This window comes from Vipera ursinii (genome assembly GCF_947247035.1).
Source record: "Vipera ursinii genome assembly, chromosome: 2".
Lineage (NCBI taxonomy): Eukaryota > Metazoa > Chordata > Lepidosauria > Squamata > Viperidae > Vipera > Vipera ursinii.
In genome coordinates this window covers 237,671,678-237,693,446 of record NC_139513.1, presented here as the reverse complement: position 1 = coordinate 237,693,446, position 21,769 = coordinate 237,671,678, and the positions used below count along the sequence as shown (strand labels likewise).

Here is a 21,769-nt window from a genome sequence, read left to right as displayed (position 1 = left end):
ATTGACCTTTTGTCTGAAAGGGCCTGTGTCTGTCTCTTTGCTTTGCTTACTCTTTTCTGACGAGATGTGTACTTGAGTCAGATGACAGTTTATTTTAAGTAACTGACGAAAGTAACATAGAAATCAACTTGAGGTTTGTATAGCAGCCTCTAGAAATTCAGACTATGTTTATTACAGAGTGTTGTTTGGCCAAAACCTGAAAACGTCAAAGCTTTGATTTGGCTAAGGTTCAAAGGTGTCTTCTCACATTACCCCAGCTGTTCCTTTTATACCCATTATTTTAGTTTCTGAAATATTTTAACAGACTGTTTTGTTAGAAATGTCTGACTGAATTCAACAATCAGCATGCTTTGGAGAATTTTGTATATTGATTTCACAATTTTCATCTTGCTGTTTACTGGTAACAGTGGCCCATAATAAAATAGTGTTTTGTCTATTAGTAATTAAACGTACATGTTATTTTAATTCTGGACCTGCTGCTTTCTCATTATATATATTAAAAATCACATTTACTGAACCAAGTGGCAATTTGGCAATGTTTGTAATAATTTCTGTAATTACCAACAGCACTCCGTTGGGATTATAACTTCCCACATGATTACAAACTGATCTCAATTGATTGCATACTTATTATAAGCCTCTTGGATTCCATGTTGCTATTGAATTCTTCTTCTTTAAATAGTATACTTTTGTATACTGTTGTAACATGTAAATAATCTAGAAATTTATCTTGTATAAAAATCTGAATAATAAAATATATTTTAGGCTCAAAATTGCCTGTATTTTAGATAATATTACATGCTTACATTGTGATCTTACATTGTGATCTTAATGTAGGTGCTGGTTGTCTCTTGATAATGGCTTTCTATTAATAAACAGCTTTCATAACAAATGACTGCTATATTGCAAAATCACAGTAAATATACATTGGTAGCATTTTTATCTTGTTATCTTTTGGAATTAAAGATTTTCTACAAGTAATCCCAGTCCCTTTCTAAAGTCATGGGCTTAAGAGTCTTCATGCACACCTTTGCATTGACTTTATATTATCCATTTAGGACATTGTCCCCTTGCTCTCAATTTTGATTTCGTTTACTTAATTCAGTTAATTAGATTAGCAGTTTTGTGTTAGCAATGCTTTGTGAATAATTGGTAGCAGCAAAAATACATTTTAGGAAATGCCTTTTTTTCTGTTCATCTTAGATTTAGAAGTATATTTTTGGCATATACAACTCTTTAAGAGGCTCAGTGCCATCATGACTTTCAGCTTGTCAGTCATAGGCTAGAGCAATAGCTTGTGTAGCAGTGGGAAAAGAGGCAGGAACAATGCCTAATCATACTGCTTCCATGGAGCATGTCCAAAAGTAGCATTGTTATGCTCCTGAGAATATCTAGAATTAGGTGATATCCTAGGAATATTACCATTCATCTAATCCAGGAATGTTTTTCTTTTGATGCTTAACAAGTACATATAGAAAAATACTGATATAGCTGACCTGAACAGGAGCAGAAAAAGTAGATCAGGTAGGCTAGATAGAAGAACTATTCATGGTTAGCTAACACTAACAACCTCCTTTATTACATGCTGTTTGTTTCTACTCTTATGGAAGATTGTGGCTAGCGATCTTAGTGATTAGGTCATCTGCCTTGAGGTGAAGTCTGGACTTGATTATGTAATTCCTGCTTTGCAGCCTAGCACAAAACCAAGTAATGTGTTTTATTCAGTTCACTGTTGCAGCAAAATTGTTAATAATTTCACACTTGAATTTTTTTCCAGTGACATTTATGACCTTGTGTTTGATTTAACATGGTTACTTCTTGTAGGATTCCTGGCCTACGACTAGTGGGACAGTCATATTCCCCAGCACTACATCTCCAGTTAGAAGAAAGTACTGGATCTCGAGAAAGTGACATGAGGCTACTGAAAGAAATTGTAGAATATGTAAGATTTCTTTTTAAAATGTTGAATCCTTCAAAACTGGACTTGTTAAGAAACATGGCCCAATAGTTTCGTGCTTTGTCATGAGTCTTAAACTAAGTTGCATCTGTCTTCTATTACTGCTGGTATAGTTGCAAAGAGAGGACAGCAGACCTAGATTATCACAACAGTGGCTTGTTTCAATAAACTTCATTTTACATTAACTGTGCTTTATTATTAATTGAGTTATGGCATGAAACCAGAGCTGTTAGCTGCAAAAGGTTCTATATGCTTCAGGGTGAGGTCGGAGTCAGCACCTTAAATTTTGGCTGAGTTTATATATAACATGAATCCATACTTTTTTAAATGAATCGGAATAGCTGGATTTATGCATTATGTTAATCCATAAATAAATAATCATGGATAGAAGCAGACAACAAGCTATGCACAAATGGCAACAGTGTTTTTACTAATTAGAAGAAAGGAATAGTAGTGAGAACTGATAGAAGAGAGGTGCATTATGGAAAGGGATGTGTTTGAGGGAAGAGAAAATGGCAACAGCAAAAACCTGGATAAAAACTAGGACCAAAGAAAATTCCTATTATATGTCAGCAGTATTTCATAATAAAAACATTAAGTGGCAGCTCATATATTAGTTATATAACTGGTTCTATGTCTTTTTTCCAGTGTATGAACAGAGGGATTGCTTTAACTCAAGCTCGCTATTTGGAAAAAGAAGAAAAATATCTCCCTCCACCCAGGTTAGTAACTACTTCGTTCTATTACAGTAAAACGTTTTGGGTCCAGTTACATGGTATAGTTATGGCAGATTGAACGGGAGCTTATACATTTTAAATATTTAAATATTTCTACTATGTTTCAAAGGGACGCGGTGGCTCAGTGGGTTAGGACGCTGAGCTTGTCGATCAGAAGGTCGGCAGTTTGGCGGGTCGAATCCCGAGTGCCGCGTAACAGAGTGAGCGCCTGTTACTCGTCCCAGCTTCTGCCAACCTAGCAGTTCAAAAGCACGGAAAAATGCAAGTAGAAAAATAGGGACCACTACGGTGGGAAGGTAGCAGCGTTCCGTGCGCCTTTGGCGTCTAGTCAAGCCGGCCACATGACCACGGAGACGTCCTCGGACAAGCGCTGGCTCTTCGGCTTTGAAACGGAGATGAGCACCGGCCCCTAGAGTCGGAAGCGACTAGCACGCACGTGCGGGGGAACCTTTACCTTTACCTACTATGTTTCTAGATTGCCATTAAATAGAAATTAAGACAATTGCAGAATTGTTTTTTTAATTCACTGGCTGAACAATAGGAAGCTCCCTCAAACTTGATGGAATCATGAAACATGTTAAGCTATGGTTGATACTCTCTAACAGCCAATTAATCCCAATATTATCTGTTTAGAGTAACAGTCCTCCTTCGCAGATTGCCTGTCTTGTTTGTGCGTATTTTTATTTATCCATTTTTTAAATCTACCTTTCTCCCAATAGAAGCAGGCAAAGCAACTTGCATAGTCCAGTGAACATAGTAACAATAACAACAGTTTGCATTATTATAATTATAAGTAAAATAACTACAAAGGGTACAAATGTCTATGGAGATTCTCAGTCAGTCATCCAGGTCACGGTTGTCCCAAAGGTGCTTTTTTCACGAGGCAACTGGACTTTCTTGTTTTTCTTTGAAGACGTTTGGGCTTCTCATCCAAGAAACTGCTTCAGCTCTGACTGGATGGTGGGGAATGGCAGGATTTATACTCCTTGCAGACAGCTGGTCATTTGCACTCTTTTAGCAAGTTGTTGAAGCCCCTGGATGCTAATCTGTGTCGCCAGGGTCACCTGAGTAGTGCAAATGGGTGTGAATCAAAGAAAAAGTCCCGTTGCCTCGTGAAAAAAAAGCACCTTTCTGACAAAATGGTACAAATAAATCCAATCTATCATAGAATCCTTCTAGGCCTTCTAGTCCAATCCCCTGTCCAAGGCAGGAATCCTTATATCATCTCACACAAAGGGTTGTCCAATCTTTAAACATCAATATCTATAACAGTACAAAAACACAAACAAGGGAGAGATCTTAAACTGGAAATAGAACCTCAATGGAGAAAACAATCTATGTTCTTAGGCTAGACTCTCATTTGTTGCTAATCCAAGAAGGTCTTGGTAGAATTAAGATATGCTAAGGATGGATTTTAAAAAGACATGCAGATTTGCATAGGTTTGAGGGTACAGACAAATATAATCTCTCAAATAACTTGCGGGGCTTGGAAAATAACTACATTATTGATTACATTAGGAAAGAAATCAGTAGCCATCACAATTGATATAATAAATCTAAGTACAGCTTTTAACTTCATTCAGTATGTACAGGTCTACCTATACTAATCTCTAGATATTGTAAGGCCTTTTTTTTTTTTACTATACAGCAAACAAATGTCAATTGACTGTTTTTGTCCCTTCCAGCATACGGGTTGTGGTGACGGTAGAACAAACAGAACAGGAATTGGACAAAGCCGCCTCCCTTATCAGAGAAGCTGCAGAATCGATACTAACCTGAGGCTGGGTTGCTTGGATTTCTGTCTCACACAGCACTAGGGTGTTGGATGTTTTCACAGTGTAATGACTTGCACTTCAGAGATTTAAATTATTTGGATTATCATCTGATGAAATAAAGTTGGATTTTTATCGGGTCATTTCACACACAAAAACAGATATACAAATACTGGAACACTGAACATACACTATATGTATATGTATAAACTATTTTTAGATAGTTTAAATTGGGAATCATTGTTTCTCTAATATTTCACTTGAGAAGATGTTCTCTGTTCTCAAAGTCTTTCCATAGTTTTCTAAATACATAGCAATTTGTTTGAAATATGTTAAAGTACATGAAAGAATATGAAAGTTTACAGAATATTCTTAATTTAATCATTCTTAATAAAATACAGTTTTGAACTTTTTTTAAAAAAAAACTGTTGTCAAAATAGATGCTTAACATGGGATCCTATGGAATTAAGTATTTAAGGAGCTTTTATTACCCTTGTGTGTGAATTTTTGTTTAGCTCATTCCACCTCTGAATTTATTGAAAACATTAGCTTTTTAAAAATCTTTGTTGAATTTAAATTGCATATCTCATATCATTCCATTACCATTATGAGTTGTCATTTACCTTTATTTACTATGTACTGGACTTTTACAATAGTGCCCCAACTACTGATAATGTACAGTCATTTAGAGCCATAATATGGACATAAAGTTACCTATTTACACTTCATGTGGAGTATGCAGTTTGTATATTAAAAGAGTATTATGCAAGGTTGATGTCTTCATGAAATAGAGTTTGAGTGCCAGTACTTGGCAGCAAGAATAAAAATTGGACACAAAGACAATACAACAGTAATTTGATAGGTGCTTTAATCACTGGATAAATTAGTTTAGTAAAGGTGTCTTATGTTATATATACTTACTGCTAAAAAAATTAACTAATTAGAAATGTGTACATGTCATTGCATGGAGTTCATATCATCTGTACTAAAGTATTTCCAAACTATACCTAGAATGTAATTGCTTGAGATCACAAAGTATTTGGCATAGATTTGCAGGACATTACAGTAAAGCAACAGTCTGTTATACCGCAGAAGTTACAGTATGCCAATATTCTTGTAACCTTCAAGGTAGCTGAGATGTTGAGATATATGTAATGTGAATTGCCACAAGTAGGGTTCCAAAGACTATGTTTAAGATCTTCTAATATGTTCAGGTTTGATTCTTTACCCTTGTGCCTTCTTTGGTTGCTGCTAAATGGATTCCAGTGCTATATTTGGACGTATTTTTTTAATAAAAACATATATTTGATCCAGTATTTGAGTTATTTCTGAATTCTTTGTTATATTGTACCTAATGGTGTGCATCAATTACAACAATCACTTCTAATTTAAAAAAATAACAATTTTAATTGGAGCACTTTCTACCACAAATTTAAGTATCGTTTTGACAGTTATTTTAAATTAATAGTTGACTTAAATTTTGTTACATAATTAGATGATATTGTCAAACCTCCTCCTCCAAATTATCCCCCCAACCCAACACATAAATATTAAAGTATGTGGTATTTCACCTCTAATTCCTGTTATATTCAATAAGCTAATAAATAATTAAGTTATAAAGATAAATAATTAAAATACAGAGTGTTCTTCAGATTTGGACAAATTTGACAAATATGAAGACAAATTTATGATATGCAAATTGAATACACTAACATGGACCACATCAGAATCCCCAGGCATTATTTGGCAATATAGAAAATGAGCAGAATTTTTATGTAATCACACCTGAGTGTGCAGCACCACCTGAACTGGTGTTCCTAGTATCTTTGAGCTACTAGTATATCATCTGCATATGTTCTCTTGAAATGTTTGGGGTGTAAACCATAGTTTAGCAATGAAGGTTATAGAATTATGGGAGCATATTCTGCGGCTGCAATTGTAACCAGCTCTAACAATCTTCATTGTGACACACAAATCATCTGTATCCCTCCAGTTCAGGGAAATCAAGCATTTTATGTCAATATTACTTATATTTATGAAACTGAATTGCATTTATCAGCCTTCTTGGCAGGGTGATGAAGGGTTTTAATAACAGAAACTAATATTTTATGTGATGGAATAGAATGAAGTAGAATACACACCTGAGGGGAAAGGATTGTTGAAATACTTAAAATTGTAAAGGAAATAGTCCAGAGCTATCTAGAATAAAACACCCCAGTGCTAAGAAAAAAGGTGTTTTTTGGTCATCCTGCTCAAAACCCTGAAATACAGAATTTGCTAATCCTGAACCTTAAGAGTAGATGTGTAATGTTCAGGTTTGAATGTGGGTAAGATTGTAATGGGAGATTCCCTTTTCATAGCAATGAAGACAGACGTCTAGATATCAAAAGAATTTTAAAGAGAAAGTGGTAAAAACAAAGGCAACATTCCTAAATAGAATTCTTCAGCTTCAGCATATATTGAGAAATGACAGAGAATATATCTGGAGTAAGAGCACCTTCTCTTTAGTTCTGTTGAAGATAAAGGGTGGGATGTGTAAGATCTGTAAATAATCTTTTAATAAAAGTAGCATCAAGATTCATAACATGGGTTTCCCAATCTGGTGTACCTCAAAAGGTTGCAATCAATCTTGAAAATCTGAATGCTCCCCCCTAGGAAGTCTTGTGAGGTTTCTCAAATTATGTTTCTGCCTTGGACTCAAATTTCTCTGACCATTCTCTTGGTTACTCCTCAAGATTATTGCTACTACCCTTTACAAAGCCTCGGTTCAAGCGGAATCAAGATAGATACTGCCATATTTCCACATAGTGTATGTTTATTTGAGTTTGCCCAGTGTAGGGATAGACAATGTGGTATCGCAGTCACCATCTATGGCTCCTCCTGATGTTCTTATCCTATCTTGACTGAAATAATATTATACATTAATATTTTAATAGTTTATTTCAAAGGCAAATAGTGTGCAGCTGGTAGGCTGAAAGGACATTGCCAACCTCTAGCATTATCTTTATTTCAAAAGATTGCCTTTAGGGCCTTTAGCTCCAATGGTGTTCTGAGAAAATAACAGGGCTTTGTTTGAAAGTGTCTTAAGTGTGACCACCTGCCTTCAGAAAGGATCCCCAGAGGAAAAAATGTCCACAGATTCACTATTTTGTGCTTGAATTATGTACTTGCAACAGGGAAACCTCAAGGAATGTTTGAAGTAGTGCTGTTGTGCTGAAATGAGCTGGTGCTAAAACAGTCTTTATGCAAATAGATAGTATGCAATTACTTCCATATCTTTACCATCTCAAAGACTGAAAACTAAACTAATGGAAACATTTGGAAAGCAATGTGCGATTCTTAGAGTTGAAATCTATCTTTCTCAACTCATAAAAATACATGAGAAGTTGAAGTATACTAAGTATGTTTCTCTTTTTTTCACTTTTGAAATGTGATCCTGTTCACTGTGATGAATGGTGGACTGTCTTTATTGTTCTTCCCTCCCACCCCTCCATTCCATCTGGAGTTTATTACTTCAAAACGACCTGTGGAGTGTTGGCATTTGCTGATATCTGGCTGCTACTGCACACCAAGGTTGCATCTTTAGAAGATTTATAAAATGTACTACACCAGCAAAAGAAATATCCTGCGTATGCCTTCAGCACATATGAATGTAATGCTTTCATTTCAACAGAAAATGGAGATGTCTATTCAGGTGGCTATATGCACATATGTGGTATGTTTTGATTTTCACAACATGGAGAAATATGAGCTGATGGGCCTTTCCTCACTTACCCCTACCCAAGGCCCTAGAATATCATGAGAACATTTTGCCATACCCCCTGACATTGCCTTTATCTTGGTCCAGCCTGAGAATGAAGAATATCATAAGCCAACTGCTCACTCGCAGTTCTGAGAAAGTTTGAATTTTTGTAACTATCCCAGAATAATTACTCCAGGGAAGAGTTCTCTGTTTGTGAATTGTAAAAATGTACTGTAAGTCTATCCAACTATGTACTTCGTACTACCGTACATTCCTATTAATAATAAATGATTATTATCAATATTTACTATTCTTAATATTGATAGAAATTAAATCTTTCGTATAAAATTAATCTGATCCCATAAATTCGCTGGGGATTTTCACCCTCTATTAATAATAATAAATACTGATATTAAACATTTATTATTAATAGGAAAGCTCTTTCGTTTTAAAAAAAACCCCCCTTGTTCTCCTTGACTGGATAAACACATGAAAAATAATTCCTATGGCAATGGAAGTCCACTAGGATTAGGATTAGGTTTCCGTGAATTTGGAGACGAAAAGAAGCATTTTACTAATTGATTTAGAGAGGCTCATTATTTTCCAAGGTTGGTTGAAATGGATTTTAATATCTGTAAGGTATTTCAAGTAGATTATTTAATTATTAAAAAATTTTTAATGAAAAGGATATTGCCCTACAGTCTAGGGCTAGGCTATCCCCCTATATTTTCTTTGTTGAAAGATTTCTTTTACTCAAATGTGGCTACGATAGGATTATGGGGAATTTTTTTTCCTGACCTTCCATTTTATTTTCGGATTAAATCCAAATGATCAGGTTCAGAAACCATCCAGAGCAACAATTGGATACTTTTCTCACGCGATTATTGAAAAATTCAGCTGCATTTCCAAGATAAGACTTAGTTGAAAGGATGGAAGTATGTCTTCACGTGAACAATATATAGTGTGGAAATCCCAGTGTCATAACTGCTATAAAGCCTTCTTTTGGAATTTATGAGCATGTAACGGTATTAGTATTTTAGATCAGCTTATTGCCAATCAAGTTTTTAAATCCTTTGCATTTCAGCAAGTGAATTTGGATTATCAGAAACTGAGGAATGGCAATATATTCAGTTAAAATATCTTTTGCTTTCACAGGGAATAGTTAGCATTTGCCACCTTGAGTTGGTCTTCCAGTTCCTCTGCCCTCTTTTCTTCTTTCCTCTTTCTGTACCCTTTCTTGTGATCCTGGAGAAGTGCAACCCTTTCATCTTTTGTTTCTTAAGCTCTCCTCCTCCTTGCTGCATCCCAGTGACACTTGGTGTCATCTCTTACCCATGACACACACACCCCTTTCCCCATGGCATTATGCTGACAATGTTTTAATTTAGTTCAATTGAATTACTTTTACCACAATGTTGGACATTGCCGTTCTGACCTCAGAACAGCCTACAATTGCTGCCAGCTTCTCCGCTGCATTATAGGAAGCTATCATGGGCAGTTTACACACAATTCTTTGCGTATGCTGTAAAGCAGCTTTTGCTTTTTTGTACAAAGATTCTGACCTGGACTTCAAAAAGCAGATGGCCATGGTAAGACAGAACATTCTAATTTGTTATGTCATTGTGTGCTCATTCAGATTTTTGCAGCCTTGATCTGATACCCCCTATCCCAAATGTTGAGTGGAAATGTGTGTGTATCCACATCTACACATACCTGATGACACCTAGTTCTGTGATAAGCCTTCCTATGGCTTGTTTATTGTTGGCTTAGTAGTCTACGTTCATCCAATCATTTGGATAGTAAACAAGGATTTATGTTTTAGTGCTTATGAACTGAGCCAGCAGTGGTTTATTCAATAAGCTATGGGTAAGCAAGGCTGGCTTAATAAAATGTGTCAGGAATCACATGCCCACAGTTTGGGCATGAATTTACTGACACGCTTCCTTGGAATAAGTTCAGCTCTGGTGAAATAGGTCCTCCTCTCTTTGGGAAGAGATCACATGCACATATTCTGTCCTGGTGGAACATTAGTTCCAGAGCTCCATGGAATAATCTCTCCTCACTTCAGCCTTTTCTAGGGGGTTTGTTCTTGCAATGTGCAATTCTGGAATGTATTTAAATAACATTTAGCACATTCAGGAGCACAGGAAACAGAAACAATCTGCCCTACGGCTTTACCAAATATAATTGAAATCATTGGCAGTAGGTTAACTATGTTCATTTGGTCAGTAGTGCACAGGTGCTATTTTCTAACCCAAAATAGATTACAGAAAATTGTTCAAGGGAAAACTATTTTCATGCTGTTTTAGCAGCCAGTCTGCTTATATTTCGGTTGATCTGTGAGAGAGATCCCCCCCCCTCCTGCAGTGTGTTTTGTGAGGAAACAACCTTAACAATTTCATTCTCCACTTGGCCTAAGACCTACAATATTTTTCTGAAGCTTGGAACAAGCTTGCTGGCTCTCTCTTTCAGCCAAAAGGCTGACATGTTAAATTACACCTCGTCACAGTGAAATTAAACACTAACTTTCTCAAAAATCTTTTTTCCTCTATGTCAGACATCTATGTATATGTATACAGAGCATTTCTCTCTACAAGCAACATGTGACTCTAAGGCAGGAGTCTGGAGACTGTGGAGAAACAGCCAAGTTGAGCCTCTTTTTCATAAACCCCAAGATCAGGACTACCCCCCAACAAAAGGCATACACCAGGAAGGGGGAGACACAAAATTTAAAAAGACCTCAAGATGGAAGCTGCTGTACCATGATTGAAACTCTGACACCCCCCCCCTTTTTTTTTTACATGTGATGCATATTAACAACTTGTAGAGATTTGATTGTGCAGTCATGGCTGTCATCTTGCCTTACCTGACTGCCCCTCCCCCAACGGACACCCCTCCACCCAGCATGAACAAAGAACCACAGTTGTGTTAATTACAAAGGACAGATCTAGTATATACAGTTGTATGGCAGCAGAATTCATCACCTGTCATCTGTAAAACTTTCTTCACTTCCCAGACTTGAAACAACTCAAAGGAGCAAATTACAGGAAGCCCTCGATTTATGACTGAGCCCAAAATTTCTGTTGTTAAGTGAGACATTTGTTAAGTGAGTTTTGTTCCATTTTACGACTTTTTTGCCACAGTTGTTAAGTGAATCACTGCGATTGATAAATTAGTAATACGGTTATTAAATGAACGTGGCTTCCCCATTGACCTTGGGACACAGCAACGGTCATAAGTCTGAGCCACTTGACAAGCACTTGAATTTTGATCACATGACCATAGGGATGTTACAAAGGTCGTAAGTGGGGAAAATGGCCAGAAGTCATGGTCACAAATGGTGATCTCATGACCATCATAAATACGAATCAGTTGAAAAGTATCATTTTTACCAGTCCACCAGTCCCGCTTCACAAACATTTCTTTTCTAAAAAAAACAAAAACCCTTCCTGTGGGGACACCCAAAGAGGCAACTTTGTAGAGAATATTGTTTTATATTTATTCCAAACTCTTAGTATGGCGTTGTTAAAATCCACATTGACTTTAACTTTATCAGACCATAGATAACCATGCCATCCAAACCTGAATTCATGACATTCCAAATCAAGTAGTCTCTTGTTCCGAATGTTCATCCACTCTTTCAGACAGCAAGCATTAAAGTACAATTTCAAATCTGGTAGACCCAAACCCTTTCTTCCCTTAGCATCTTGCAATAGTTTGTATCTAATTCTTTGGGGGGGGGGGTTTCCCCTTGCCATATGAACCTGGAAACATCCTTTTGCCATTGTTTAAATGAGCGTCAGTTGCAAGTATTGGTAATGTCTTGGAATGGAAATATAGCAGGCAACATTGAACTAGCTTGCAGCTTCTTTTCTTATCCTCTGCATATTCTGTGTTTTTGCAGCTGGGCCATCTTTTGGATGTAAAATTATGTATCTCCACATTCTCTGAAACAAATCTTTGGTAAATTGGAGGTGGAAAGGAATTTATAATGGTCAGGAAAGAGCTTTCACACACAACTTCAGACAATTTTATAATTTAAAAAGTGCATTTCCTCTCCTTTGTTCTCTTCCTATTCCAGTACCTCTCCTCTTTGAAGCAGAACAGATTATGCAAGGAAAATCCAAGGTTCTATAGAGACTAAAAATCAACATGCACGGCCATTTTAGAGTTCCAGAAGCCTGCACAGTGCTGGGTGGACGAAACTAGATAAATATATTGAGTTGTAGGAATTTGAGCCTGAGAATGCAGCTAAGAGCATTTGAGTGAGAGTGCAAAGGAGACAAAACAATGTGTGAATGAAAGAAACAGCCAAGCAGTAACAAAAACTGAATAATATCTTCCTGAACCAAATTACAGAACTTTCAGAGAAGAGACGCATAGTGAAAATGCAATACAGTTTAGAATCAACTTAGCCAAGATTTGAAGGGCCCCATAATTCCTCAGTGGACTTGCCAATTGTTTTCTTGTGGAGGACTTGGTGCTCTTTGAGGTTTGTTGTTTGCTTGTAGCTGTTTCCTTACCCTACTAGGTAACATCTTCAGTGCTAAAAGAGAATGGTGTTTATATACTGCAGCTTGCCCTGTCAGTTGGGGATGTAGTTGGTTTCATTTTCCAGAGGACTGAAGAAGACATAAGGGGATCAGTTCCTTTGACCTGTCATTAACCGATATGAAAAAAAACTCAGTGAAAATGTGAAACAGGTTATAGGACAATTGGCAATTTCTTGGAAATAAGATAACTGTATGTGCACTTGCACACCACTTCAACAAGAAAAAAAATGGAAGGAGGCAGTTGCAGTGGCAACTTTTGATTGAGCTACAAAGTGAAGTTGAGTGTGCCTCAATACCTCTTTATCAAATTGGAGGAAAGTGTTAAACAGAGTTCTACATAGCTCCTTTCTAGACCTGGTGCTGTTCAACATATTAAAGATCGTCTCCTCTGATTGAAACGATATGAGGAATGGCAATTAGCAAAATTTAAGAAGAATGCTGTAATTTTATGATGTACAGAGCTTATGTGGACCAGGGTTTGTTTTTGCTCTTTAGCAATTCATCAAGAAATATAGGAATAAGAGAAAGCGTTTGTTTTATATGATCTGAAGGGTTGTTTAATTATTGATTTACAGAATGTGGTTTGAATTAAGGATGTTTTGTGCAAATACGAAGCTGAAAGTTGGTTGCTAAATGTGACGGGAGTTAAATTGTGGAAGTAAAGCATGCATAAAAATAAATGGAAGGCTAGTGCATGGTTCAACATAAAGCAGGGAATAAGACAAGGATATAGGATCTCTATAGTTTGATATTATTTATGGGGAGTGCTATGTTCATTGAGAATGTGAAATTGTCGCTCTGTACGCAGGGTGTGTTACTGCCCAAAAGCCTCAATGATTTTCAGCGAGTATGAACTGCACTGTATGATGAAATGAGGATGATATATTTAAAAATTAGTGTCAAGACCAAAGTAGTTGCATTTGATAGAAAAATGGAGTGAGCACACACATATGGCAAAAAGCTTATAGCAATTAAATAAACCTGTGCAGCCTGTCCTTTGTGGAGTGTTTTCTAAAAATGTATATGTAGTAAAGCAAGTTAGGCAAAAGTTAATTAAATACTATGAAGAAAGTACAATGAGATGTTTATTGATGCAGACTGAGAGAATGAGAATCAAATCTCAAAGTAAATAGGAAAGAAGATGAATGGGTCACAAGGAAGGAAAAGACCAGGAAAGTTGTAGTTGGGTGGACAAGAACCGCTAAAGGAAAAGAAGTGTAAATATCAAATGACAATACAGAGTGTACAGACAAGATGAAGTAGTGATAGTTTATTTATTACATTTATGTACCACCCATCTCAACCACAAGGTTGCAAGGTCACAAAGATATGGAGCAGTATAGTGAGTAGTGTTTGTGTTAAGTAGGCTTGTTTAGATTTCCCTGTCTTCTGTCTAATGCCCTGCCTTATATTGCATGGTGTTTTTCACTTTTTTTATTCTGTTTTGTAAAATGCTACTTATCCTAGAAGGGAATTACATGATGTGGGTTTATATACGTCATGTCTGATGAGGCATTGGTATCCATTTCTTGGATCACATAGAGTTTGACCAGTTCTTTATAACAAATTATTCCCAGCCTTGCCTGGCAAATCCTTTGTTTATTCCCACTTCATGGGAAGATAATATGGTCTGAGAATTGCTAGATGTAAATCCTTCAGGTATACATTTCTGATGACTGTAAATGCCCCACACAGAAGAGATTAAGTATGGTAACTTGAACAGAAGATTCTCTTTCCTACCAAGATCTAGTACTAGAATCCCTAAAAGGTCTACTCTCACAAGTTAGGAGCACAGTAATTAATGGTCACATTTAAAATAGTGCTTCCCTCCTCTAGGCAGGTGATGATATTTTGACCTTTTTGTACCTGGAGCAGCTTTAATCATTTAGATATACAGTAGAACTAAGAAGGTTCCAGATGGAAGCTGAACCTACGACCCCTTAACATAAAAACATCTCTGACACCAATTACACCATCTGTTGGTCATAAACCCACTATCTTCCCTAGTCTCTTGTGTTTTATAAAGCTGAAGGTTGAGATTTGGAACTGTTCAAGTTTATCCAGGAACTTTAATACAGAACACATTTCTACCCAGAGAGAACAAAGCACAAAAGCCCTGTACTTAAATGTATGTTCTTAAGTCAGTTGAAAACAAAACAAAAATGAAAATAAGAAACAGTTGTCCAAAGGTCATTATTTTTACCCCAAACTAGTATTTCAGATGAGTACATCTCATCCTTCTTGCTGATTATATTACATATATTTACATAAGATAGATAAGATTTAAAATCTGAAAACTTGCTTAAAAATTTGTTTAAAAAAGTTTTGCTTGTGATCTAAAAAATAAACATAATTAGCTATATAAACCCCAATTCAATTGACAAGCATTACTTTGTGCTTCCTTTTGTCCTTCTCCATTTCTCTCTTTTTTATTCTTATCTTTCAGGAATTTGGGGCAAGCGTATTTTGAGTGCATTATAATAGGTCCAGGAGGCTTCACTGGGTTCTTTTAAAGCTTAGGAATAAAAGCTTATTTTGTAATAAAGTTGACTTTAAAATAATATTGTAGCCTGGGATGTCCTAATGTAGTACTCCTCTACTTCCATGGTTTTTCATTTCCTGTTCTAGCATCAGCTGTCTCTGCAGAGCCACTGGAAATGCTTAATTTACATTGGCCAGTTTTTGGGAGGCACTTATGCAAATCTTGGGATTCCCTCCAAGCTTGGTGATGCCCCACTCTTGTGCATGGGAGGTCCTGTTTTAGCCAGTGCTTTTTTTGTAAAAAAAAAAAAAAAGGTGCTGGAACTCATGCACAGCTCCAGCTCCAGTCGAAAGCCCTTTACAGACCTTTACGGAGAAGAAACCACTTTAGGGAGCTTCCGAGGCACAGATCACTCACGTGGAAAAGGTCTGTTTCCTCTCTGCCATGGTTCCTGTTGCCGCTCCGATCTAAGGCTAGGGGATGTGTCCACAGCCCCCTGAGGCCTGATCCGGGCTCCGGAGGCCTGGAAAAGACCTCTGATGCCCAGATCTATGGCCATGGAGTGATTTTGCAGGGGGGCCCATGGCCCAATCTGGGTGCCACAGGCCTTTTCCAAGCCTCTGGAGCCCAGATCCATGGCCACAAAGCAATTTTGTGCCCCCCCAGTGGCCTGATCCAGGCTTCAGAGGCCTTTTCCAAGCCTCCAGAGCCCAGATCTATGGCCACAGAGCGATTTTGCAGCCCCCCAGCAGCCCAATCCGGGCCATGGATCCGGGCTCCAGAGGCTTGGAAAAGGCCTCTGGAGCCTGGATCGGGCTGCAGGGGGCCTCAAAATCACTCCACAGCCATAGATCTGGGCTCTGGAGGCTTGGAAAAGGCCTCCGGAGCCCAGATCGGCCATTGGGGAGGCATGAAATTGCTCTGTAGCCATAAATCTGGGTGGCAGAGGCCTTTTCCAGGCTTCTGGAGCCTGGATCAGGCTGATGGGGGTCCGCAAAATTGATCTGCAGCCATACCTGTAATCCCACTGGCAGCTTAGAAGGAACCGATTCTTCCATTCAAAAAAATATGCCGGAACACCGTTCTGTGCGTTCTATGACAAAAAAAGCCCTGGTTTTACTTATAAAATCAGTGGTTTTCCTTCGCTGATGTTGATGTCTAGTAGGAAAGCTCACACAAAAGGTTTTGGCATGGAATGACCCACAAGGAGTATTATTGTCATTATAATATGGAGCTTGCATGTATTCCTGTTGAACATGAATTAATGCAAACTTTTGGGGAGCAAGTGAGCTTTAGTTATAGTTACTGTATCATTTTTTTCCTCAGCTGAAATTACATACGCTGTTTCTAAATGATCTGGTTTAAAATGCAGAGTGAAATTCTTATTTCAGAAAGATTGCAGATGCCTTGCTCAGGCATTCCAAAGTCCGTTCAGTGACTCTGGGAGAGTTTTACCCCAGAGGTAAGCATATTCAGTTAGTACTTGGAAAAAAGGTTTCCATGGAATATCTTAAATGCAGTAGCATTCATATTAAGCTTATTGGATCCTCCCCATAAGTTAACAGAATTTGGTTTTGAAAACCTATATATCATCAGATCATCAGAGATTTCATTGTAGAGTGGAGTCAAATCACAATTCCAATCATAATAACAAAAGGCAGCATTTTGTGTGCCTTTTGTGTCCCACATTACAGGTAGCCCTTGCTTACTGATCCCTTGTTCAGCAGCTGTTCAGATTTGTAATAGCACTTAGTGGATGATATTTACAACCAATCCTTGAAGTGCTGGCTGTCACAGCACCTCCTCAGTCAAGTGATCATGATTCAGATGCTTTGCAACCAGAACACTTATGATGGTTGCAGCATTCTGTGGTCACGTGATTGCCATTTGTCACCTTCCCTGCGGGCTTCTCACAAGTAAAGTCAATGGGGGAGTGAGCAGAAAAGATTGCAAGTCACTTTGGTAAGTATCCCCAGTGACCTTCCTGTGCACCGGGCCATAACCTACCTCCCTCGTTCTCTCTGCATTCGCCTAAAGCTGTGCCTCTTTCTCTTAGCATCCCTGCTCTGCCACTGCACACAACACTGCCTCACCCAACTTAGCTGGCCCTCTCAAGGGCTCCCCCATTCCTTTGAGCCCCGCCCCCAATCCTTACATGTGACTCCCGCTCCTCATATGTCTTGGAGTTACTTGCAGCAACTTGACTGCCTGGATTGCTGTCACTAAACAATGCAACCATGTGACATTCAGTTTACAACTGCATTGCTATGTGCTGACAACCGTTGTCATCTGCTTGAGCGCCTCCTTTGTGGTCCTGACCATTCATTTGGCTTGACCATTGGTCACGGGGTGGAATGGAGTGGATGTTACATGCCGAATAATGTTGGCATTGAGAAAAGATTGAAACTCTTCTGCCATGCATTGTGCCCCGTTATCAGACACAATTACATCTGTCAGACCATGTGTAGCGAACAGCCGCCGCAATTCTTAGATGACCCTGGTTGTTGTCATTGATGAGACCAGTGCTACTTCCAACAACTTGAAATAACTGACCACTACAATTAAGAACACCTGCCCTTGGAAGGGGCCCGCAAAGTCAATGTGCATGCGGGACCATGGTGCGGTGCACTTGTGCTTGTGGCATCTCTGGTCAGGTTTCTTGTCTAGGCCTGGCCACCACAAGTAGCTCCTCGCTACAGCCTTCATTCAAACAATTCCTGGGTGCCTCTTATGTAAGGAATACAGCACTGGGTGGAGACTGGGTGGAATTATGACCCTGCTGCCCCAGAGCATACATCCCTTGTGGGCTGACATTTCATTTTTCTGAGAAGTGCAGTGATGGAACTCAGGGCTTGGCTGGGTCTCTGGCCATCCCCTTAACACCCAGTTGAGAATCCGGCTAAGCATTCTGTCTGTGATGGTTTCAGCTGCAATGTCCCCTGCATGTAGGGGTGCTTCAGGCAGGTTCTGGATCGCCAGGATACGACAAGCTGGGTCTGGGTCCAGATCAGTCTGCGGTAGAGGCAGTTGGCTGAGAGCATCAGCATGGCCCATTTCCTTACCCGGCTTGTGGACTAGCCAGTACGAGTATGCAGCCATGAAAATGGACCATCGTAGCATTTGCATCGACAGGATCTGCGGTGTCTGTTTGTCTGCTGTGAAGAGACCAAGCAGAGGTTTGTGGTCTGTAAAGATGGTGAAGGTTCATCCATATAAGATGTCATGGAACTTCTTAATACCAGCCACTATGGTGAGGGCTTCCTTGTCTATCTGGGCATAGTTTCTTTCAGTCGATGATAACATTCTAGAATAGTATGCGATGGGGGCCTCTCTACCATCTGGCATCCTGTGGCTTAGTACTGCCCCAATGCCATAGGGTGAAGGATCACAGGCTAGTGTTATTGGTAGGTTTTCATTGAAATGAGCTAGGATGGAGTCTGAGGATAACAATGATTTTACCGCCTTGAATGCTTTGTCTTGGGTATGCGACCAGACCGGTTTTTTGTCCAGTAGGCAGTGTAGCGGTTCTGCCAGGATAGCCTTATGTGGTAAGAAGGAGTGGATTTTGATCTCATAGTTGTGGCCAGCATCCTGACTTCTGTGATGCCCCTGGAACAAGCAAAACATGCATACTCACAAATGCACATCCAAAACACATAAGTAATTCTGCAAATTTGAAGCATCTCCTCTTTTCTCTTCAGCAGGGAGACAAATGAAGAATTCATATCTTTCCTCATTAAAGTTCTCCTTGGAAGACTCTGAGAAAGCAAGTTAAGTCCAGATTTGGGCTGTTATTTGTCAAACTATTTTTTTTTCTTTCTCAGAAAGTGATTCATCCAAAATAAAATAGAAACAACGTGGCAGGAAACCTTTCTGAAAATTACAAGTAGAGGGTAAAAGTTAGCTCAAACCCAAGAATGAATTTGCATCATCATTATCAGAATTTTAATTAAATCACATTAATATATTAATGCAAATGACCTGCAATAAATTTAAAACAAGAAGAAATCATGGTCTGTGCTGAAGTGTCTTAATGTGTGATAATGGCTCACCTTGACTCTTAGTTTATTTCCAATCCAATATCAAGATAAATGATAATAGTTGTGGTGAATGTATAGAGAACATCCAAGTATTATTTGTTTGCCTATTTTTTGTCAGTGGTGAGACAGGCAAGACAGATGTTATGTGGGTTATAATATATGAGAAACACAAAGAAATTCCAGGGAAAAGTAAAATTCAGTAAATAATAAGTAAATGGTTTAATGCCATTGTGAAGACATGTAGTGCCATATACACCATAGGTTCTCTCTTCTACAATCAACTCTGTATATGACCTGAAAACTCTTTTCTAGTTGAGGGTTATTTGGGACAGCAGTGTCAGCAGCTTTACAGTTGGGTTTAGAAATTAACAGTTGTATATGCATTCTGTCTGCAACTTCATCATCAATGTCTGTAGGTATTGGACATGGCAATGGTGAGATTACACAATCCATCTTAAAAACCTAATCCAGAAATCTGGAACTGGACCAACCCAGTCTGTGTGGCTTCAGAGCTAATTTGTTCTAAATGAAGCAGAATGGTATGAAATTTATATACCAACCTGGCATTATGGTAGGGAAAAATATGGAATAAGGATTATAAAAAATTGGTTGAATTGAGTTTTGTTCTTTTGATTGGTATGTTAAAATACTGCTCATGATATTGTTTGGGAGACCAACCATGAGCAAACATGTATCAATAATGGTCCACATCTTGTCAAATTCAAACAGAAACATTGGGGGCTTTTATGCAAAATAAAGAGCCATTTGTAAGGAATCACAGTGCCCCTTCCTGAATTTAATGAAACATTATAGTGGAGTAAGGTCAAAATATAAGGACTTGTTTCAGAGTTGCATAAAAGTATCTTAGTTGCTCAGCTCATCTACTAGCTGACATAATTCACAAAATAGCAGCATGACAAATAGGTGACAATGAGGTTTGTTTAGAAAATGCCCAGAAAATGAGGGAATATACCATTTTGTCAGTGGCTGCTTTTACCTGAACAAATAAAGGTCAAAAAAGTATGAATCTTTACAACCTAGCCCAACAAACAGCCCCTTGACCTTTAATCCAGCACTATAATGAGAAATGATAGAGCATAAAATCAGTCTTTAAAAAAAATAGCAAAGGAGACATTTATACAAAAGCTGCCAAGAAAACATTTTAATAAATTGCAATAAAATATGGCTTGACAAAGCATAAAGCGTACATAGGCAATATATGATAAGATTAGCTGTTAATAGAAGTATATGAAAAGCAGTCCAGTGTTGGCATAATTGTGTGATTTATGGCAGTTCTTGAGTTCATGCAATTGTTTGTTTGCTGGCATTGCAAGCCTTAAACTAAGGCCAAGGACTGTTGAGTGCCAACATGACTTAAATGGTTACTGATTTTTGTTGTTTATGTTTTGTCTGGTTGAAATAATTGTTTAAAGTAGACATTTAGGTCCAAAAGCCACATCTGGTACCCACTTTGGAGTTGGGGGATGCAGACATGTGTATACATACATTGCGCCTTCCAGATCTGGGCTGCAAAAACCCAGGTGGCTACTTTTGTTGATGTTGTTCACTTGTTTGGTTGTTTCCAACTCTTTGAGACCTGATGGACATTATTTTGCAATGATGGTCTGTCAGATTTTACTTCTTTGAATTTCTGTAATCTCATGCTTATTTCATCCAGCTATGTGTTGAGCCATTTTGTCTTCTGTTGGTCTCTTTTTTAATTGCCTTTGACTTCTGCAATAACTTATGCCTTTTCATTATGTATCCAAAGTATATAAGCTTTAGGTTCATTGTAGGACACACAGGACTAAACTTTAAGTGAAACCCAGGGTGAAGATGCATGGTATCTCTGATCAGTAGGGTTAGAAATCTTCTGTCTGCAAGTACCTCTCTTTCTTCTTCGGTATCCTAGCAGAGCTATCAAGATATCTATCAGAGAAATATAAACAGGCATTTGTCACAAACTTTTATTGGCACTGGAGCTTTGTATTAAGACTCTACCACCAACAATGTAGGCTTTGTCTCTCTAAGGACTTTAGAAAAGCAAAAGTCTCCATGAGATTTCTTATGTGGAGAAAGCGATAGAATTGCCTTATAAATGTTAATATGATGAGGAAATTCCTCTTCAGCATGAAATAACAATTCGGTAAATGATGTCCTGAGGAAAAAGCCTTATAAACCGCTCTTTCAACTGTGGATAACTCTTGCTCCAAACTCAGGGCCAAAGAGTTGTGGTTCGTATTTCTATATATGGTAATTGTGAAAAAATATGGTAACATTAAAATGTAATCCTTTTGTTGGAAATGGAAGGTATGTAAGCTTGTTGTTTATATAGAAGCTGGTTATGTACTTTTGTTACAGGCGTCTGATTACAACTTGCCAAGAAGGTTGTAAACTTGCTTTCCTGGGAAGAGTCCATTTCTTTTTCTAGCATTGGAGATTTTATTATTTCCATAAGCTTTCCATCTTATTCAGCTCTTTGTTTC

The 21,769-nt window shown here is 38.1% G+C and overlaps 1 protein-coding gene across 2 annotated transcripts in view; it reads left to right on the top strand.

The window, feature by feature from the left end:
• The window catches only part of SPTLC1 (serine palmitoyltransferase long chain base subunit 1), a 43,125-nt gene extending 37,345 nt beyond the window's left edge, over nucleotides 1-5,780 (top strand). For both annotated transcript variants that reach the window (XM_083354649.1, XM_083354650.1), the window contains exons 13-15: nucleotides 1,825-1,942; nucleotides 2,606-2,679; nucleotides 4,380-5,780. In XM_083354649.1, the coding sequence (XP_083210775.1) occupies nucleotides 1,825-1,942; nucleotides 2,606-2,679; nucleotides 4,380-4,473 (286 nt within the window). In that variant the 3' untranslated portion in view covers nucleotides 4,474-5,780. The remainder of the gene's footprint in view (nucleotides 1-1,824; nucleotides 1,943-2,605; nucleotides 2,680-4,379) is intronic.
• Nucleotides 5,781-21,769: the final 15,989 nt, after the last annotated feature.